Source organism: Sesamum indicum, linkage group LG13, assembly GCF_026168435.1.
Source record: "Sesamum indicum cultivar Baizhima isolate 11 linkage group LG13, ASM2616843v1, whole genome shotgun sequence".
Classification (NCBI taxonomy): domain Eukaryota; kingdom Viridiplantae; phylum Streptophyta; class Magnoliopsida; order Lamiales; family Pedaliaceae; genus Sesamum; species Sesamum indicum.
In genome coordinates this window covers 12081236-12102733 of record NC_142669.1, presented here as the reverse complement: position 1 = coordinate 12102733, position 21498 = coordinate 12081236, and the positions used below count along the sequence as shown (strand labels likewise).

At 33.9% G+C, this 21498-nt stretch overlaps 2 protein-coding genes across 2 annotated transcripts; both read left to right on the top strand.

The window, feature by feature from the left end:
* The first annotated feature begins 1352 nt into the window (after nt 1–1352).
* On the top strand, nt 1353–9641 carry LOC105176802 (thioredoxin reductase NTRB). The gene is made up of 2 exons (XM_011099710.3): nt 1353–3914; nt 9403–9641. Exons 1-2 carry the CDS (start codon nt 2825–2827, stop codon nt 9471–9473), a joined length of 1161 nt encoding a protein of 386 aa, XP_011098012.1. The 5' UTR covers nt 1353–2824; the 3' UTR covers nt 9474–9641.
* A 7555-nt stretch (nt 9642–17196) lies between these two features.
* Nucleotides 17197–20403, top strand: LOC105176803 (uncharacterized). The gene is made up of 5 exons (XM_011099711.3): nt 17197–17636; nt 17850–18536; nt 18632–19545; nt 19666–19853; nt 20106–20403. Exons 2-4 carry the CDS (start codon nt 17879–17881, stop codon nt 19810–19812), a joined length of 1719 nt encoding a protein of 572 aa, XP_011098013.2. The 5' UTR covers nt 17197–17636; nt 17850–17878; the 3' UTR covers nt 19813–19853; nt 20106–20403.
* Nucleotides 20404–21498: the final 1095 nt, after the last annotated feature.

Below are 21498 nucleotides of genomic sequence, written 5' to 3'. Positions count from 1 at the left end.
AACTCTCCTTCAGCGTACAACACAATCATGGGCAGACCTAGTTTGAATCTATTTCAAGCCATAGCATCCACCTACCACATGAAGATAAAATTTCCAACGGCAAGCGGGATTGGAGAGGAGGTTGGCGATAAGAAACAAGCGAGAGAATACTACGCTAGCATGCTAAGAAAACCAGTAGCCATTTCTAATGAAAACTAGAAGGCAATGATGTTAAGCGACCCAACCAACAGAAGTCATGCCAATGGACACTTGATGGAACTCAACAAGGAGAATCTTCCCAAGGAGAGAAGGGGAAGACATGACAGGAAGAGGTAAAGAAGAGAAAAGTCAAAGGGAAGACATGGCAGTCATATAGAGGGCAAATGTGGTAGAGATAGAAAGAAGTGGAACTTATCATCTTCAATAACTGGAAGCACTCCAAAGTTGATAATTTGAAGGAATAAAATGTATACATGTTAACCTTATAAGTAAGAAAATCTTGATTAATAGAATGAGGAAAAACTTATCCTCTCTTGCATAAATTATTTTTAAGTTTACTATTAAAGTTTTGAAAATTTATCATCCCTAAGGATCTATACTATTGGCCCCAGTAGACAAATATATACCCACGTCTGAGGTATGGGAAAATAAACTCCCACACTTAAGTTCATGCCAATCAAGAATCCTTGAGGCGCATAATAGAACGGCCAGAAGCTAATGACGATCAAATTCCCTGAGGTGCATAATAGAATGTCCTGAAACTAATAACAATCAAGCTTCCCTAAGACGCAAAATAGAATGCCCCAAAGCTATATGAGAATGCAACAAACCTTAAGGAGTTCCCAAACAGGAGACAACTATGCAAGTAAGATACTCCATGACAAAACAATAAGTCACATCCCATTACTAATAAAACCTAAACCTCAAAATGAGTCCAATGTTGAAATAACGACAAAATATCTCAAGACTAAAATCTTAAGCAAAGGGATGCATTGCCCAACATAGCAAAGGAGCTAAAAATAAATTAAAAAAGTCTAAAGTCTTGTCAATTTCCAAAATCGATATCTCAAAACTGTTTACTTGAGCTTCTCTAATAGGAGAATTATTAAACCTAAAAAGAAAATATCATAGAAAAAGTTAGCCTAATGCAGATGATCCCAGCGTAGAGGCAGTCTCTCTCAGTGGATTGACTGCTTTTTATTAAAGAATGTTTTGAAACAACCCAGCTTGATTCCGTAAAAGTAGGTTACATTCCACCTCTCGTGAGCATCCCCCTCTTGTAGTCCGCCTTGTAGCATGAATAACTTGAAGAATGACTGAACGAAGTGACAGAGAGGACGATAAGACCAAAGAGAACCAAAACAAAGCAAAGTAATATCTTGATACCTGCAGAAAATAAGAATGCAAGTTGATCAAACAAACTCACTTCAATAAAAGAATGTGGGGGTTGTGGGCAGAGTCAAGCATGAAATCGACTCCTGCCGAGTGGTTGCTAACCCTCAAATAGAGTCTCCACCTCTTGCTCTCTCTCCCTCATTTGACCATCCCTCTCTCCTCCATACTCTCTAGAGATCTTTTTTTCCCCCTTCTTTTAAAGGTTGCAGGTGAAGAACTAAGAACAAAAACAATTATACTAATTAATAGTACTAGTTGCTTTTCTATTTTCTTCTTTATATACATTCCTTTCTAGTAAGATGAAGTATAGAGATCCAAAGGTGGGTGTGGACAAAGTAGAGGAGATCTTGCTTTAGCTCTTGCACGAAAGCCAAAAGAAAAAAAAAACGAAACAATGCTTGTACTGGTTAACAATTAAATACAAGAGGTAAATTTTGGATTTACGTTTCCATGTAATTTTCAATTTTCTTATCTATCCACTTGCATTTTATTTTTATTTTAATTAGCGTTGAACGCCCAGGAAAAGGAATTTTATCCCTACATGGCTTTTAAGTTTTCATGTTTTAATTTTTATATTCCAATCACTTATGTTTTTCTAAACCACGTCGATTCTTTCAAAAAGATCACAAAGTGCTTGGATTTCACCTGAGCAGGTATAATTGACAGTCGCCCCTTTTTGGATGAGTGAATTCCATATTTATAAGTACTTCCTCTAAGCCGTTAGGATAGAGCCAGGCCTCCATGGATTCGGGGGAAGAGTTATCCATTGGCCACCCGAGTCCCTCTTTTCTGGGAGAGAGGAAGCTTTCTTGCAAGTGAGGATACCTTCCACAAATAAGGCGATCCTCCCTGGATAAGGATGACAATGAGTCTTCTGTTTGTGGATAGGGTCATCCTCTTTGGATAAGAACATTTCCAAGTCTTCAACTGGTTGGGAGAATGTTCTCAACGAGGAGTCCTAAGTCTTCAAGTTGCTTAGTTGGACATGACATACATCCCTCTTGAGGTAGTTTGGGTCATACCTGTCATATGGGCCTCTCTGTCAATGTGGATGTCCCTCGAGGGCAGGCCTAGCTATAGTTGGGCTTTGAATCCAGACAAGGGATCTTAGGCTTTGCACCAAGCTGGCCAGGGTGTTTGTGTTCTCTCGACCCCCACTTGGGCAGATTGATTTTTAGGGTAACAAATATTTTTTTATATTGTTATTTTTATTATATTTTAAGTAATTAATAAGTCCATTTAATAAAGATTTTAGTACAAAATATTTGTTTATTTTTTATAATTTTTGAATAATAGCATTAGCCATAAAGTGAAGTTATTCTCCATATGAACTGAATAGAGGGGCCGTATCAATCAATGAACACGCCTTTCAAAGGCCAACAAATCTGGCCGTCCGCGTAAGCTCACGCCAACCAATCAAGAGCATCAATAAAAAGAAACCTTGTTAAAAATGACCCGCTCGTTCCAATTCGGATCCCGCCATCCATCTTTTGATCCATATAACCAAATGACCTACAACTGTTTCTCAAAGCTCTTCAACACTCTCAAGAAAGCCCGCAGCCTAATCGGCGTCGCCACCCTAACCACCACCACTACCGCCGCCGCCGTTACCCCTAAGTTCTCCGTCATGGAAAACGACATCCAAACTCTGAAAACTCGCCTCTGCATAGTCGGCAGTGGCCCCGCCGCCCACACTGCTGCAATTTATGCGGCCCGTGCCGAGCTCAAGCCGATTCTATTCGAAGGTTGGATGGCTAACGACATCGCTCCCGGAGGACAGCTGACCACCACCTCGGAAGTGGAAAATTTCCCCGGTTTCCCCGAAGGAATTGGGGGAATCGACCTCATGGAGAAATGCCGCGCTCAGTCCGTTCGATTTGGCACCCAAATATTCACAGAGACTGTCTCTAAAGTTGATCTTTCAGCTTCGCCTTTCAAGATTTTTAGTGATTCCAAGACTGTTCTTGCTGATTCTGTAATCATCGCCACCGGCGCCGTTGCGAAACGCCTGAACTTTCCGGGTTCTGATACCTTTTGGAACCGCGGCATATCTGCTTGTGCTGTTTGTGACGGCGCTGCCCCCATCTTTCGTAACAAACCTCTTGCTGTCATCGGTGGTGGCGACTCTGCTATGGAAGAAGCCAACTTTTTGACTAAGTATGGTTCTAAGGTTTACATCATTCACCGAAGGGATGAATTTCGGGCTTCAAAGATCATGCAAAGCAGAGCACTGTCAAACCCGAAGATTGAGGTCTTGTGGAACTCTGTGGTGACAGAAGCGTATGGCGAGCGCACGTTGGACGGCTTGAAGGTGAAGAATGTGCAGAGTGGGGAAGTTTCGGATTTGAAGGTTTCTGGTTTATTTTTTGCAATTGGGCATGAGCCTGCAACCAAGTTTCTCGAGGGACAGTTGGAATTGGATTCTGATGGTTATGTGATCACAAAACCAGGCACAACGCTGACCAGTGTTAAGGGTGTTTTTGCTGCTGGTGATGTTCAGGATAAGAAATACAGACAGGCTATTACTGCGGCTGGCACTGGTTAGTACACTATAAAAATTTTACTATGTGTATACTGATTGATTTTTACTTCTTTCATTGTTTTTTATTCACAGAGGTCTACATTATATATTGATTGAGTTCATTGTTTTTTTATTTATAAAACTTTTTTTGCTTTGTTCAGTTCAATTGAAGTTGCTGTGCTTTAGCATTATATAACTATAGACTGTTTCTTGATGTTTTTACATTGTCTAAGGTCAAAAGGATCCTAACAACCATTAAGAACAAAAGATAGTAATTAAGGAATAGATGCCTTGTTCTTGGAATTGGGATTCATCAGATGAGAAAAGAATATGCCTGAAGATAAAGCCTCTGTTGAGGTCTCACCAGCATGTACTTTAGGTATCTTGGTTTATGAGAAGAGGGCAGATGGCGGGACTGCTTTTTGAATTAAGACTAAGTTTTCTTTGAGGAAAATGGGGGTATAAGACAAAGTTAACTAGAGGAAGTCTACTACTTTGAACATTACCTTTTTGCAGTTCCCTCACTGAAAAGGTTTCTGGATGTATCGTTAGTAGGTTTCCTTAGAAACAATAGATGATTTACGCAATACTGACCAGTGTTAAGGGTTAATTTTGCTGCTCGTGATGTTCAGGATAAGAAATACCGTTGGCACCAGTTAGAACACTATAAAAGTTTTTGCTATGTGTACACTGATTGGTTTTTACTTTTTTCATTGTGTTTGATTCACAAAGGTTTACATTATTATATATTGATTGAGTTAATTGTTTTTCAATTTATAAAACTTATGTTGTTTTGTTCAGTTTATTATAAGCTGCTCTTATCTTGCATTCTGTCACTAGACTGTTTTTGTTGATACTGTAACATTGTGTAAGATCAAAAGAATGGTGATAACCATTAAGCAAAAGATAGTTATGTAGTAATAGATGCCTTGTTCTTGGAATTGGGATTACTGATATAGAGAAACTCATCATATGAGAAAAGAATATGCCTAAGAATAGAGCCGTTGCTGATGTTTCAACAGCATGTACTTAAGGTATCTTGGTTTATGAGAAGAGGGCAGATGGTGGGACTGCTTTGGAATTAAGGCAAAGTTTTCTTGAAATTGATGAGGAAATTAAGGATATAAGACAAAGTTAACTAGAGGATGTCCACTACTTTGAACATTACCTTTCTGCAGTTCCCTCACTGAAAAGGTTTTTGGACAGTGTCGGTTGTAGGTTTCCTTAGAAACAATAGATGATTTAAGGATCTCTGGGATGTTGGAAATTGGACTTTGTTACATCTATAGCTTGGTGCCTAAATATACTTTGCCAAAAAAAAAAAAGAAAGAAAAAGATTACTTCCTGAATCCAATAGGTATTACATCTTAAATGGGATTGCATCTCTCTAGAGAAAGTATGATGAAAAGGCTCTGTGGAGATTCAGTTATCCATTCTCTATTTTGCTGAAGAGCACATCAGCACAAGTAACTTAGAATTCAATTCCGAACCCCATCTGTCCTAATGTGATTCAAAACTGTTAAGATACTCTTGAGTCTTGACCCAACTTATTCATCTGAAACAATTAAACTGGCACTAGAACGAAGAACTAATAAGTAATAACTCATAATAGGAATGAGACTTAGGATGTCAATGAGGTAAACACTAAACACTACTATCCCCAGCCCAAAATATGTCAGATAGTCTTTTTAACCAGTCACCTTGGCTATTTTTGTAAATGTAAGAATGATTTTATTGGTAAATAATTAAATAGTACCGAATCACTACAGAAGTTCGGCAATTTGACTCTTTTTCATCTTGGAATTGCTCATGGTGCGGGCGCATATTTCAAAGCTGTGAGGTGCTCAAGGAAATCGTTTAATTTTTACTTTTTTTTTTTGTACTCAAGATTGAGAGGACGAGCTGAAACAAAAAGGTTGGTGTACTATCAGCCGACTAATGGGATGCATTCTTTTATAATTAACTTGAATTAGGAAGTTTGAAGAATGGCATTAGGGTTGATTGCTCGGCACCCTGGGTGTCTATCTATTAGATGATTGCAAGTAGCAAGAACAATACTTTTTCTTGACAAGAAAATCCTTAAGTTATGATATCATTTTGACCAAAGAATCTGCATCTCAGTAAAAGAAATTGATGGTTTTGTAGTGTAGGCTTGGAGCAATCATTTGCCTTTCTAAATATCCCCAAAGGAATATATTAAATGCTGAAATTTCTAAATGGAGCCACCGTAGCATGGGGAATAAGACTAAAAAATAGGACTGTACCAAAAACGCTGACACCCGCCTAGAAGTAATGTGGTATCTTAAAATTCTACAATGATCCTTTATATGATTAAAAGATGATGTCTAAATTAGTCATGACTCCTGAAGACCAACGTGGAATGATGTTCCATGTTAAAGCCATTGGTAAACTTCTACTGTTGTGCATTTTGGTAAAAATCTAATAAATAGTGCAATTCTTTTATCAACTTGATACATGTGATTAGTGTAATTGTCTCTCTTTTAGCACTGGACCAAGTATCTATTATACATAGTATGGTGTGCTTCTAGGAAGAAGACTTCTTAGAAATATCAATCAAAAGATGTCATTATTGGTGAGCCAAGAAGGAAATAAATTCATATGCAATAAAAGAAAACGAGTTTTCTCTACATTGTCTGGAGAGCCATCTGTATTTCTTTCATAATTTTCTGCTTCTTTTCTGTGAAGACTTATCTTGTATTCTCAAATATCCACCAAATCCTTTCTTCTTGTTTTAAGCTCCTAAACACCAGCATTATGCTTGGTTTTGTTTTTAACTTGTTTTGGTGTGGTTTGTGGAGATAGAGAGAGAAAAATAAAGATAAATAGGTGTATGTTAGAGATAGTGTATATGTTTGAATTTGTTTTTGAAGATAATATAAAATAAGTATGTTATGTTTGATGTTGGTTAGTGGGAGACAAAAAGTACTGTTCATTGTCAAATCATATCTTTTTTATATATAGTTATATATATATATATATGTATTAATATGTATAACATTTATTTAGTTGTGAGTGGTTTCATATATATATATATGTATTAATATGTATAACATTTATTTAGTTGTGAGTGGATTAAAATAAATAGTATTTTTTAATTATATTTGTATGGAAATTAAAAAATATAATTTATATATATACACTTTTATAAATAATTAAATGCACTTTAGTAATCCATTGACACTATTTTTGTTAGACGTTCTGTGCGAGGTGATAAATTTAAATACATTATTGAAATAATGTATTATATGAATTAACCACGTAGAATTGACATATTATTTTTTGTTTTTTAAATTTTGATCAATGATTTTTTTTTAAATTTTAATGTTATTTTATGAAATATTTTTGATATATGTAAATTTTATTTAATTAAAATACATTTCTCATATAACTTTATTTTTAATATTTTAAATTTACTTAATTAAAATACATTTTAAAAAATAATAATTAATTCTTCAACATTTTTAATTAGTTGTGCCCGCTCATTAGTATATAAAACAACAAAATGTGATTTTCACACATCAACACGCCCTAATGACATCACCGCCCCCATGCACCACACTCCAAAACCAGTGCGCGTGTTCGAAAATCCCTATCCAAGCAAGGTATAAAGTAACAGCTATGCTGTCATTTCAAGCAATAGAGAAAGAAACGAAAAAGGCAGAAATTAGAGTGGGCCATAGTTTGCAAAATAAAGTAAAATATTTTAAAACATGTTAGAAAACTGCAAGATAATATGATTCAAAAATGCAAAAGTTTTGGCCCATCTTTGAGATGGGCCAAAAACAAAAACAAACATAGTGCAGGATTTTTGCTTTTAGTGAACGCTTTCTTGATTATTATTGGATGCTGCTTCTTTGCAACCTTTGACACTCTCAATGTCCTTAATTTTATTCCTTTTCTTATTTCTTTGAAGTTTTCAGTCTCATGATTTAGCTTCCCAGTCTTTTCCTGCAAGGTTCCTTTTGACATCTTTCCATAACATGCTTGGCTCCCTAAGATTTCTAATTTGTTGAAGGTTTTAGTCCTATGAAGTATGAAAATGGAAGGAAGGTTCTTTCAAAAACGAGTTATTAAGATGTGTTTTCCTGTTGGGTTAGAAATGGTAATTATATAAATTAGTTGAAAGGGCCTTGTAGAAATCATTAACTAGCATTCGAAAACTTCTCTTACTCAACTACTGTTGGGATATATTTGAGGTTTTAGCAAAGTTACCATCAAATTGATTGGCCAAGTGACAAGTGTTATACATGTGTTAGGTTGTGAATTTAATTACAGAAGCAGTTTTGGCTGGGTGCTGATGTCCTTGGTCATTCATGGATTAGAAGGATATAGATTTCTTGATAATCAATGCCTATCTGTTTAAATATTTAAATTCTTTAGATCTTATATTCAGAATAAACTATATAATTCCAGATTTATTCCAGTTGCATGTTAGACTTAAGATCTTTAATTTTAGTTGGAGATTTTAGGGTCTATGTTTCTTTTGTAATTTGCATTGTGGTCTTATTCCTGATTCTCGCGAAACACCTTTTTAGCCTTATAACTATCGTAAGAATTATCGTGTATGGATATTAAATGATGTTGCTCTTGGATTCCTGTTATTTTCTTTGTCAAATAAGTTTTCTTTCCCTGTGCATATCCTCAAATCAGGAATCTGCACCGAACTTTTTGCATAAATTCTTCTATCCCAAATGTCACGTCCGATCTTTTTTCCTTCATACCTATTATCTGTAGTAAGTTCAGGGAAAAGAAAAATTATATTTCCTCCAAAAGCTTGGTTTCAACTGTTGAATGTCCCATGATCCTTATTCAGCTCTACTCTGTGCTACCATTTAACTTTTTGATTATCAAACAGAGCAAAACTCAATGAACTGCATAAAGAAGTGCTTCTACCATCCATTTGTAACAAAAAAATAGTTAGCATCGAATCAAAGCCAAATCTAAGATGACTTCTGGAACTTCTCTTTATGAACATCCCCATTGCTTCGTTTTGGTTGTGCACCTTCACAAGGAATTTGTCACCATGCTGACATTTCTTTGTTATTGGAAGAGTGATAATATATCGTGACCAATGGGAGTATGACCGAGTTTATATGGTCAACTTTTATATAATAGATGGTTATTAAACCAGACTATTATGTGGGTTTCTGACCTGTTACTAAAAGACGTAGCAAAAGTTTAGGAGATTCGAACCCAGGGGGTCGGGAAGTGACTATAAAGAAAAAAATGCATTTATTTGAATAGGTTTGTGTATGTGTACTATTTTAAGGAACTTAATGCTTTTGCTATCAGTTAGATATGATATATGCTGAGGGTTAACTTTCATGAACACTGATAGTATAACCACTTTATTTGCTTGTAAGAAATATTACAATCTGATCTTGTTCATTTATTGTCACCTGTGGTGGTTCCAAATTTGAGGGACATCTACAGTCATCATTTTCTCTTTAAATCTAAAACCGGTGCTTTTTACTGTTATAATGCAGGATGTATGGCAGCCTTGGATGCAGAACATTACCTTCAAGAGATTGGTTCTCAAGAGGGTAAGAGTGATTGAATATTGAAGCCTATTGGAAGTAGATCTGATGAATGTTTCTGAGCTCTCAAATTGGGGAAAAAAAGACAAAAGTGTCATTTTTATTGACCTTATTTAACTATTTTTTAGTGCTGATTTGAAGAAGGAAACTTATTTATGTTAGATCAAAGTTATTCATTATGTTGATAATTGGTTGGTTGTTGAGGGTTGAAAATTACCTAGTTTATAGCTTGAATTGAACCCTGGTAACCGTATAGTATGTTAACATGTTATTGTTTGTTAGGCTCTTCTTTTTTCGCTTCTTAGGAGTTTAGGCCTCTAAAAAGGGGGATCTATGCACTACCTAGACATAAGTAGAACTTAAATATAGAGCCAGTCCGACCCCTGCTCCATAGCTGTTGGATTATTCGAATCGGTATTCTACTACTGTTTTCTTTTTTGGAGGGGGAGGGGGGGGGGGTTTGAATCTGTTCTCCCTCTGCTCCACTGATCCTAGCCCCCATACCCAGTTGAGTGATCCCAATCACGAAAGGGGAAACACAGGAGAGTGACAAGGGGGGGAGATGGATTTGTCTTTGTGCGAAGCCACAGGTGATTTGGGGGTTGGGTTATTGTGTGAAGCCAGAGGTAATTTGATGGGGACGGTTTGGTAAAGATTAGGGTGGAAAAGGAGCATAGCTGCTCAATACTTGAATCAGGTCAATCATTAGGAGCTCATTTGAGCTGAGTTTTTGTTAGAACAAACTAAGTTTGATCATTTTAATTAGTTAAAAAAATTGTAAAAATTCAAGCTATTTGAGTTTCACTCGTGTTCAGTTCAGTTAAGTTCAGAGCACGACTTAGCTTGATTTGGTGAACAATCAAACCAGTCAAACATAAATTTGAAGCTCAATGAAAATTCAACTCGATCTGTTTACACTCTCCAGATCTAGAGTCTAGTGATCATTACTTATACCTACTTATGAATATGTTGTTGATGTTGATTGAAGTGTGAGCATTAAATTCAGTCTAAATGTGCTGCAATTATTTCTTAGTGTGTAGTGGTCTATGTATCTGTCTTGTTAGGTATAGACCTCTCTCTCTCTCTCTCTCTCTCTCGTGTTTGTTCTTTGCTTGTAATGGTGGTGGTGGTGGTGTGACAAAGAGCCTGGCGTCGCAGTTCTTGGCAGGTCCATTTCCAGAATCTGAGGCACTAAAGGGAATGTCATCTTACTCGTGTCTGGTTGTTGGTCCTGAGTATGCATGTTACATGATATTGCGGGTAATGCCTGTATATTGAGAATCCGTCTAAGCCTATTGTTTTCATATGTCCAAACTTGAATTAAACTTATCTCATCAGTACTTTTTCTCAGGCTGGCAATTGTTAGGTACACTGATTGGTCCAATTCTATACATTATGCATATTTACTGAGAGGCTGTTCATAAACTTTTCAAAACATCTTATAAGATGTCTCAGTGCTTATAAGATTTTGAAAACTCTTTAATTCTTTTTTATTTATTTTGAAAGAGCTTATAAGATTTTAAAATAAAATATTTTATCTTTTTAAAAAGATAAATAAATATAAAATAAAATATTTTATCTTATAAGATTTTTAAAAAAAAGTTTATTTTATCTAACTTTTTAAAGTTATCTTATAACCTATGATTAATATTTCATAAGACAAAAAAAACTTCAATTTTTTTTTTGGATCTCTCCTAACTTTAGTCTACGTATATTTCACACTGTTATTGAATGAACAGTTAAATTAATGTATAATATTTATGAAACTATTTTAAAAAGATTAGATATAAAAGGCGTCGAGAAATAACTACTTGATTTTAATGGTATCATGTTATTCTTTATTGTTTTACTAATAAAAAGAGTTTATTAAGCCAAAAACCTAACATTTTATAAGGTTTATTATCTTATTTCGTTCAAACATTTTTTTGACCTTATTTTTAAGATAAGAATGTAAGAATTTATAAGATATTTTAGATAAATTTAGGTAGACACCCTCTTATTCTTGCTATGATCTTGAACTTTAACTCTGTCTAACTCCAAACTCCATGTAAAGCACTCTTCTTGAGCTTATGGAGAGCTCCTTGAAGTTTTTGATTCGTAGTTAGAGATCATATGGTAGTATGATATTTAAATAAATTATCTCTACTCTTATAAACATTTATGGATTTTATGGCTTGAGTTTGAGTCTTCCCCATTAAATTTTGCTTAATTATTTTTGTGGTAAATATTAAAACATAAAACTTAATAGATTTTAAATTTACATTAAAATTTCAAAAATATAATTTTCTAAAACTGGAGATGTTATCATGAAATACATTAATAATAGACTTATTTAAAAAATATTTCGCAAGCTTTCAATCGATAAAATAAAAATTATTGGATTTTTCGACAGGTGCGAATTAATTATCTTGACTTTGTTCAAATGATAAATCATAATTAAACAATTATGAAATGGTGATATGTTTATGATAAGAGCGGAAATAAGGATTAATAAGGGAAAAAAAAGAATATTTTAACTTTGTATAAATTTGTCATTCATTTGAAATTGTATTCAATTTTCATTTTCTTTTTCATTTTGAATTCAAACAAATTTTATATATTTCATATATATTACTTGAGTTTAACTAATTTAACTGTTTTATATATTTTTTTTTAATTTTTTAAACTATGACATTGTATTCAAACTAAATTTTTCACAAAGTTCAATTAGATTTGTCATTACTAAAGTGAATAAAAAAAAACTCGAGCAAATTTTGTGGAAGAATTGAAATTTAAAAGATGATATATATGTACAAAATTAATTTTTTTTTAAAATATTGATAAACTAGTATGGGTACTAAAATTAAAAAATAAATCAAACAAGTCGATACTGAACCAAAATTAATTAATAAAAATTTATTTCAACACGATTTATTAAACTTAATAAGTTGAATTCTAACATAATTTCTTGTTCGAATTCTGTAAAACACAGTTAAAAATATCAAACAAATTGAGTTGGGTTCATATTCAATTCAATTAAATTTCATTTGATCTCGATCTATTTAATAACTAAAGCAAGATGAATTACAATATTTCAAACTCAGATAAAAATTCAAATAAATTTAAAGAATAATACATTAAACTCACGTCCACACAAGATTTGATTGGGGTGGGGTGGTAGGGGGGCAGGAGGGGGAACATGTCACGGGATGTGAATTAGTGAAGTGAGGAGAAGCACATGGAAGGCAGTGTGTGTGTGTGAGAGAGAGAGAGAGGGTTGCAATTCCTTCCATGACACCCCATTCCAACTGCCTAAAACGGTTATTCCGTGACACGCCAGCTGGTTTCGGTTGTCCACGTGTCCTTCCATCCAACATTCCCACCTGTCCTCATTCATTACTTCACCTCCTTATTTACACATATGTATCGATCAAATTAGGTATGTTCCGTTGTCAACCCTGAATTCAAACACATAGATATTTTATTGGGTAAATTACATTTTATTATTCGAATTATTTATTTTTATGCTTTGCTGTCAATTTATTTATATTAATTTATTATTTCAATTTTAAAAAAATTATATCCCTTAGAGTTTAGAAAATTACATCTAATACCTTTGCTTTCATATAACAAATGAGTCCCTCTATTAGTCAAAATTCCCCAAATTTATTGATATTAATAAAAAAATCTATATTTACATCCGATTGACTTATTACTTACCTATTGCATGCCAAATAAATATTTTTATGACTAAATTACCCTAATTCATCTTCATGTGTTAATGAATGTAAGGAGGTATATCTTCACCATATAAGGGTAGTTTAGTCCAAAAAATTGTATGACCTGCAATAAGTCAGTAATAAGTCAATTAAGGGTAAATATCAATTTTGATTCAGTTCTTCCTTTTTTTTTTTTTTTGTTAATATCCAACAAATTTAGTGAATTTTGACCAACGAGAGGAATTCTTTGTTAGACAAAAGCAAAATTCAGGGGTGTTAGATATAATTTTTCAAACCATATGGGATGTATGTATCATTATATCAAGCCTTAGGAGAGGAGAGTGTAATTATCCCTAACAATAATAATGCCCACAGGTTGACGAAATTTGGACACGTGACCTTTAGTTATGGGACAGTTTTGTCAACTAAGCTCTTTTTCGTTTGTCAAATTATCTAATTTTTCTGGGAGGGAATCAATTACCATTATATCATGTATACCGATCATCAACAATTATAACAATTAATATTATGTAACCAATAACTACCGTCAAAATATACAATAACAAGGTCTATTGTAGCAAAACAACGCTCACACATTGGTGGAATTCGGACCCATTTTTCTTAATCATGGAACCTCAATTTTATCAACTAAGCTAGATTTCATTGACAAAAAAACTAATTCTTTTTGAGCGAAAAAATTACAATTACGTCATGAATCTCAATCATTAATAATTATAACGATCAATAATACAAAAACCAATAACTAACATTAAATGAAATAACTACTACTTTTATAATAGAAACGTTCACAAATTTTAATAATTTTTTTAATCACGAGACCTCAACTTCACCGTATTAGCGGATGAAATATTTGCAGAATAATGCCCATCACAGTTCTCAATATTATTTTATGGGGATTTACAGAGTCATTAATTACATTAGAAATTAATTTCATTTATTCAGCGTATAGTATAAATTAAATCTTTTTACACAATAATTGAGGGATGCGAGTTGGATAAATATATGACAAATGACTTGCAACAATGCCATGTGAGGTGTTGGTTATAAATTCTTTATATTTATTCATGACATTTTTTCTACTCAAATAATTTTTGTTTCTTTCTTTATTATTTTTTTTCCTTCAAATTTTGATATAGGGACTTTGGTAGTAGAAGATTTTGATTAAATTTCATTCAACATTTTTTTTTTTATTTTTGTTCTATTGATCAAGTGAATATCAGATAAATATATTTTTGGGCACTGCCTCTATTAAATTATTTCACCAGTCTAAAAACGATTGTCTGTTCTAATTTTATCACGACCAAACAAAAATTATTTAACTCGAAATGCATAATATAGAATGGTAAGTCTTTTTATTATTAGCAGTAGAATCGAAAGGGATAATTTTACATTATTTTTCTCAACACCGTATCAATCATCACAACAAAATACTTTTCAACAATATGCAGCTCATAATTATTAATGAAATAACAAATTAAAACAAAATTTTGATATAATGAGATAAATATCCACACATTTTATGAAACTCAAACGCATGACCTCATACTTATTCATGGACCTCAACTTCAACAACATCAGACCATGAACTCATCGGTCACTAGTAAGTATTACTTAGACTAAGTTACGAGCCATTTTTATCTTAATTAAATTTACCAGATAGACATAACAATATTTTAAAATATATTTTTAGCTCGTCTTTATTTTTCCTTATAGTAATACTTAAATAAAATTATAAACATATACACTATGTTTGGTTTCATTTTTAACTTATTTTGATGTTGTGAAGATAGAGAAAGAAAAATAAAGATAAATATATATGTGTTAGAGATAGTGTGTATATTTGGATTTATTTTTGGAGATAATATAAAATAAATATGATATATTTGATGTTGTTTAGTAGGAGAAAAAAACTACTGTTCATTGTCAAATCATGTCTCTTTTATATATATATATTTATATATATGTATGCGTATGTATATATTTTTTTTGGTTGTAGGGCCTATAATTAGTGTAAACTTATTTTGACAAAAAATAAATGAGGTACTGTTTCAAAACATCTCAAAACACTACCAAAACTTTCAAAACAAATCAAGATAAACATTGTCCATGTTTTGACCCATCTCAAAAATGAAGCAAAATTGAAATCAAACATTATGATAGATTTCCTCAATATTTATAATGAATACCTTACTTATATTTACACTTTAAATGAGTTAAATTTGAAGCTAGTAATTGATGTATGAATACATAAAAATGAATAATGTTACAGGGAGATCAAAATTTTTGTTTATCTTTCTTTTTCTCTAATTTATGTTTATGTTATACCATGATTCTCGTGATGATAGACATAACCATTTTCAGCCACATGGACAAGTTAGACCATTCCAAAATATCTTATTAGATTACACTTCTTATGTAATTATTATGGAAAAATAGTATTTTTGATCCCACAAATTATGTCTGTTTTACTTTTGGTTCTATTCATTACGGGATTAACACTTTTAGTTCCGCAACTTATAAATTAAAAGTTAGCACTTTTGGTCTTACTTTTCTGTCTACAATTTAAAGGTGTAGGTCACATGCCTAACACGTGGCCTTTTGGTATTCTTGGCCAAAGGAAAATAGGTCATCTTTCCAACAGTAGCATATTTGCTCTACTTGATTCGCTTGTAGAAATATGACTATTTGTATTGCTTCTACTTGCTTCAACTTACATAAATATGGGATGATGTAATTTAATTTTTCGAGAGAAGAGAGAAATTTTCTTTTCTTTGCTCTAATTTCCTCTCAAATTTAATTATACTCCCCGCCCTCTCCCACAAAAAAAAAATTAATTTCAAGTTGAAAAACGCGTTAATTTTTCTCCAGCCAAAGGTACTTAAAAGCCACATGAGGGACACGTTGCTTATACCGTCAAATTATAGATGAAAAATGGATTAGATCCAAAAATATTAAATTTTATAAACTATGGGACCAAAAATACTAATCCCATCAATTAAGATTAAAAATTAAATAAATCTAATTCATGGGACAAAAAAAATACTATTTTTCTCCATTTATTGCAACACTCTAAAAATGGAGTATCAATCACATGAAAATGTTATTGGCCGTAGCAACATCTATTATTAGGTATGTGGGGCCCCATCAAATTTCATCTGGATATAATTTCTTTGTTATAAATACTCAACCTCTTTTATGGTTGGACAATATGTATAATTTTCACCAAAATACAGAAATATATCCTTTCAAGATTCTAAAAGTATTAATCCTCAAGAACAATACCAAATTGGATTTTCTATTGAGATTCCATTGCATCTTCTCTTCTAATTAACACAAACATGTTACATATATAGAAAATTTCACCATCTATTTTATTAAATAAAAGAAGATTATGTGTACTTTCCTTGTCGTGTGTATGATAAATGAGATAAAAGATGCAGGTAAAAGAGTTTCTTACACAAAAGAAAAGCATCGTGACCATTGAAACTTTTTTTTTCCCCTCAAAAAAAGAAAAAAGAATCGCTACCCTACGGGTCGTATTGTCTTTTGTTTGTTAACGTTCAAGAGGGTAGGCTACTTTTTTTTTGTTTAACTAGCCATCATGACACGTTAGTTTTGCGTGCATATAATAAATAATTTTTTATATTTTAAATATGTTACATGTAAGAAACATGTATGTTTTATTAATTCAATTAAGTTAATGTAAAGCTTCAAAGATTAAATGAGTTAGTTATTATGATGGGTATTTTTGAAATTATAAAATTAATGCTGACAGTAGTGTAAAAACCTCAACTTCGTGTAATAACACCTCTTTTTTTGTCTATACTCACAAACGACGATTATTAATATCTTTGCTTCAACGGATAAGATAATTTTAATGTACATTATAATTTATTTTTATTTATAATATACTTAAAAAATTTAAAAAATTATTTATTAGGAACAACGAGCCACACCAGCTAGTAATAATATAGATTAATGCAATTCGAAATATTTATTTATTAATGGACCAACAATAGAAAAATAGAAGAGCGAAAATGTGGTATTGTACAGTTTGGAGCGTCAATGCAAGTTAGCCTTACTTATCGCCGCTTTGGTAGCGAAATTCTTGTGGCCCGATTAAACTACGCCTTCGATCATCAAATTCAAATTTTGCATTCACATTCTTGGGTGAATTTGGGACTGGGAACGGGCAACCCCAACCACAGTTGAGATCAAAAACCGGAAGAATTCGGCAGCAGTTGCAGTTTCCCCCCTCCCCCAGACCGGTAAAATTGCGAGCTCAGGAACATAGGGGGCCCATTTCAGGAAGCTGGAATTTGGAAAAATAATATCAATTATCCACCAGTTCCCTCTTGTTTTGCTCTGAAACAGCTTGCTGGCCGCATGGTGGAGGAGTATAAACAATGACCCGCCATGTGAATTCCTCAAATTTCATGCTTCGTTTTGTTCTGCTGATGCTCTGTAAGTGCATTTTTGAGCTTTGTTCTTCCTTTTCAATGGAGGATTTTTTGTTTTGTTTTTTTTTGAGTTTCTCAAGTTTTTTGTTTGATAAATTCTGTGTTATCTTTGGTAATGCGGAATTGGTTTCTTGTTTTGGGTGAATATTGAGATTGAGGAAATGAAATTTTCGTAATTTGTTATTATATTGGTTCTGTGTTCTTGTATGAATTCCAGGAGAGGAAAGAAGGAGAATTGAAGGGAAAATGATGATGGAGTTGTCGGCGATGACAATGGACGACGCTGTGGAAGAAATAATGAGAATCCACAGATTGTTGCCAATCCGGCCCGGAATCGATGAAGTAGTTGCAGCAAGGACTCTAATCCAGAATGTAGAGAAGGAGGATCAATTGAGACTCGAGGCAATTGCTAAGCAAAGTAAAGGCAAAGATGTGCCGGAAGAATTGTTCAGAATCTTGCAAGAGATGCACAAGAACATAATCCATTTCCAGAGCAAGGAGCAAAAAAGGGATGCAGAGAAACTGTTGGATCTCGAAGGCGTACACTTGGCGTTCGATGATTTGATCCAGAGAGCTTCACAATGCTTACAACCCAATACGGGTTCTCAAAGTTCAGCATCGAGGTGTTCAAGCAGTTCGTCCGTGGCAACCACGGGTTCTTTCTGGACCAAAAGTCCGAATTCTACTGTCACAACAACTACTAAATCGCCAGTGTCATCTGTTTTTCCTAATGAGAAGGAGATTTTGAAGGCTTCAAAGGCCTTGTCAACCAAGGACGACACATTTTTGACTAAGCCAAAAACGTTCTTTTTTGTAGATGGAGTTGGTCTTGGGGTTCGATCTAGGGATGCTGCGGCTGCGCCACAGATTGTGGATTCCACTCTTAAGCCGACCTTTACATCCGGTGAGTTTGACATCATCTGCTGATTTGGTAGTTGAAATGTGTGTGTGTGATGAACAATTTATTTTGGATAATGGAACTTATTGGTTTTATTGCAGGGCAAGATGATGACAAACTGAGTTTAATAAAGCTGGCTAGTCTCATTGAAGTGTCGGCAAAGAAAGGAACTCAAGAGCTTATTCTCCAGGGTAAATTATCAGATCAGATTGAATGGCTTCCTGATTCAATAGGGAAACTCTCAAGTTTGATCACGTTCGATGTATCAGAAAATAAGATTGCGATCTTACCGGATGCTATTGGAGGACTTTTCTCATTACAAACTTTGGATTTACATGGAAACAGGATACAAGAATTGCCAGAATCAATTTCGGGTTTGGTTAACTTGCTTCATCTCGATCTCAGAGGAAACCAGTTGACAGCATTGCCAGCTACCATTGGTAAGTTGGTTCGTCTTCAGGAGCTTAATTTGAGCTCTAATGGACTCACAGCGCTTCCCGAGACGATTGGATCGCTCGTCTGTCTCCAGAAATTGAATATCGAAACTAATGAGATAGAGGAAATCCCTCATAGTATCGGTCGATGTACTTCACTCAAGGAGCTTCATGCAGACTATAATCGGCTCAAAGCACTCCCTGAAGCAGTAGGACGAATTGAATCTTTGGAGATTCTAACATTGCGTTACAATAACATTAAACAACTGCCCACGACGATGGCATCCTTGTCAAGCTTAAGGGAACTTGATGTTAGTTTTAATGAGCTTGAAACCATTCCTGAGAGCTTGTGTTTCGCTACAACACTTGTAAAGCTTGATGTGAGCAACAATTTTGCGGACTTGCAATCCCTGCCAAGGTCCATTGGAAACCTTGAGATGCTGGAGGAGTTGTTTTGCCATAATAACCAGATAAGAGTCCTTCCAGACTCTTTTGGAATGCTAACTCGACTGGGTGTCTTGAATGTTGAAGGAAATCCTTTGATAGAGCCACCAAGAGATGTAATTGACAAAGGAGCTCAGGTGATTGATCTGACTTTTCTTTTCTGAGTTGCATCTCGGACTGCTACTATTTCTTTATCTCTTCCGTTTGTGCAGTTCTTTACAATTTCATTAAACACTAAACAAGATATTTTACCTCAGGCTGTTGTCAGTTACATGGCCGATCGTGTTGCCCAGAAGGACACAAAGCCACAGGCAGCCAAACAAAAGAAATCTTGGGCCCAGAAACTGTTCTTTACAAACTCTAACAAACGCAAGCGCAATACCGTGGAAATTGCAAAAGCCTAGTGTGAAGCATCTCGGGAAAATCTCTAAATTTGGTTCTTTGGGTGAAGTTTCTTCCCTTTTGACTAATTCGCCCATTCATCTTTGCATCACGCATAGTAGACTAAAAGTGGTCTGACATGGTAGCTCCCATGGACATACTTCTTACCTCCTGACATTTAGTTCTGATCTTATTCTCGGAAATGATTTAACCTCATTTAAGTTTCCCATTTAATCCGTGACCTTATGTAGCTGTTACTACAACAATAGACTTATCTTGATTGTAAGCCTCAAATACTTTCATTTCTATTATACAGGAGCTAGCGAAGATTGGTGCTTCAGCAACCTCCCAGTTTTGCCAAATTCATGTCTCGACGGAGAGTATCTACTCAGATATGACTCTGATCCTTTTTAACATATTGTAGATTAATCATTTTTTCTTTTACTTTTGGTCATCTAGTGTTGTCTTCTGCATTTTGTCTAAGAATCTGAAACGAGATGTGCAATTGATACAACACGCTAAAACGAGAAAGAAAGAAGTATTTACCACTGTTATTGGTGCCAGAATTGCCATGAGATACTTGATTCATGTTATATATATATCATTATAACCTATCTGTCTTCTCATCAATTCACTTTGTTCAGTCAAATACCATAATAATGATATTGCCTGTTTAAGATTAGCTCTTGTTCAGGAATGGGTGGATCTCCCGAAGGTCACGAGACTTTATGTATCGGACTTTCCCAGACTGGATTTTCGATTTCAAATTCCTTTGCATCTTGTATTCCATTTAATATATTGACGCCACATGAATAAAAATTCTTAAAATAAAATAATTGGTGTAATTTTTGTATACATGATGTGTACATATTAAACGGAATAAAAGATGCAATAGAATTTGGAATAGAAAATCGAATATGAACTTTGCTAGCTGTGATGACAACTTAAACTTCCTTTATTGGTTGATAGCGTTTGTGGGACTATGTAGATTTTCCCTTCCTTAAAAGCCCAGAAGAACAAAGTCAATTTTTCCATTCAATTTCCCAAAGCTGGGATGCTAAGGTGCATTTACAGGATATCTTGATGATGTTTTTTTGTGAGAAACAAGACATTCAGATCGTGTTTGGATTGATAGATTTGAAATTAGAAATTTCAGGTTCACAATGCAGATCATTTGAATTTGTTTGGTTGATTCCTCATTATAAAAATTTTAAATTCTTGAACTCCTAACTTGAATTATATTTTGTTCTGTTATAATGGAATTCAAATATATTTGATACAGAGTTATTTGAAATTATTTCTCCAAATTCAAAGAACATGAAGTTTTGCATCCAGGTGTAACAAATCATTTGAACTTTCTCGAGTTGCAGTTTATTGTTTATTATGATCTAGCATCCAGGTTGTTTAACTTAAAACCTTGATTTTCTCATTGACATTGCTACTTTTGTAAAAATGACAAGTTTTTGCAACCCCCCTTGAGATTATGTTTAAACTCACAAGAACCTTGCATGAGGTTTCTCAAAATACAACCAATTACTCTTGAATTTTATCCAACTCAACACTAAGGATTTTGAAATCGTATTCGGGTTTCGGGTCTTATTAATTTGGATATTGCTGTTTTAAAAATATTTTATAGGCTCCTATATCTTATCAAATGTTTTAGGTTGTTGGATTTAATTTTAAGAATAAGCTGTTAAGTGGTTTTCTAA

What these genes read in the sequence shown, in the direction of transcription:
- LOC105176803 (XM_011099711.3), top strand. Translation starts at nt 17,879, where the DNA reads ATGATGATGGAGTTGTCGGCGATGACAATGGACGACGCTGTGGAAGAA. An exon ending in TAAGCCGACCTTTACATCCG is followed by an intron (nt 18,537 to 18,631) that starts GTGAGTTTGACA and finishes GTTTTATTGCAG; the next exon opens with GGCAAGATGATGACAAACTG. An exon ending in TAATTGACAAAGGAGCTCAG is followed by an intron (nt 19,546 to 19,665) that starts GTGATTGATCTG and finishes ATTTTACCTCAG; the next exon opens with GCTGTTGTCAGTTACATGGC.
- LOC105176802 (XM_011099710.3), top strand. Translation starts at nt 2,825, where the DNA reads ATGACCCGCTCGTTCCAATTCGGATCCCGCCATCCATCTTTTGATCCA. An exon ending in TATTACTGCGGCTGGCACTG is followed by an intron (nt 3,915 to 9,402) that starts GTTAGTACACTA and finishes GTTATAATGCAG; the next exon opens with GATGTATGGCAGCCTTGGAT.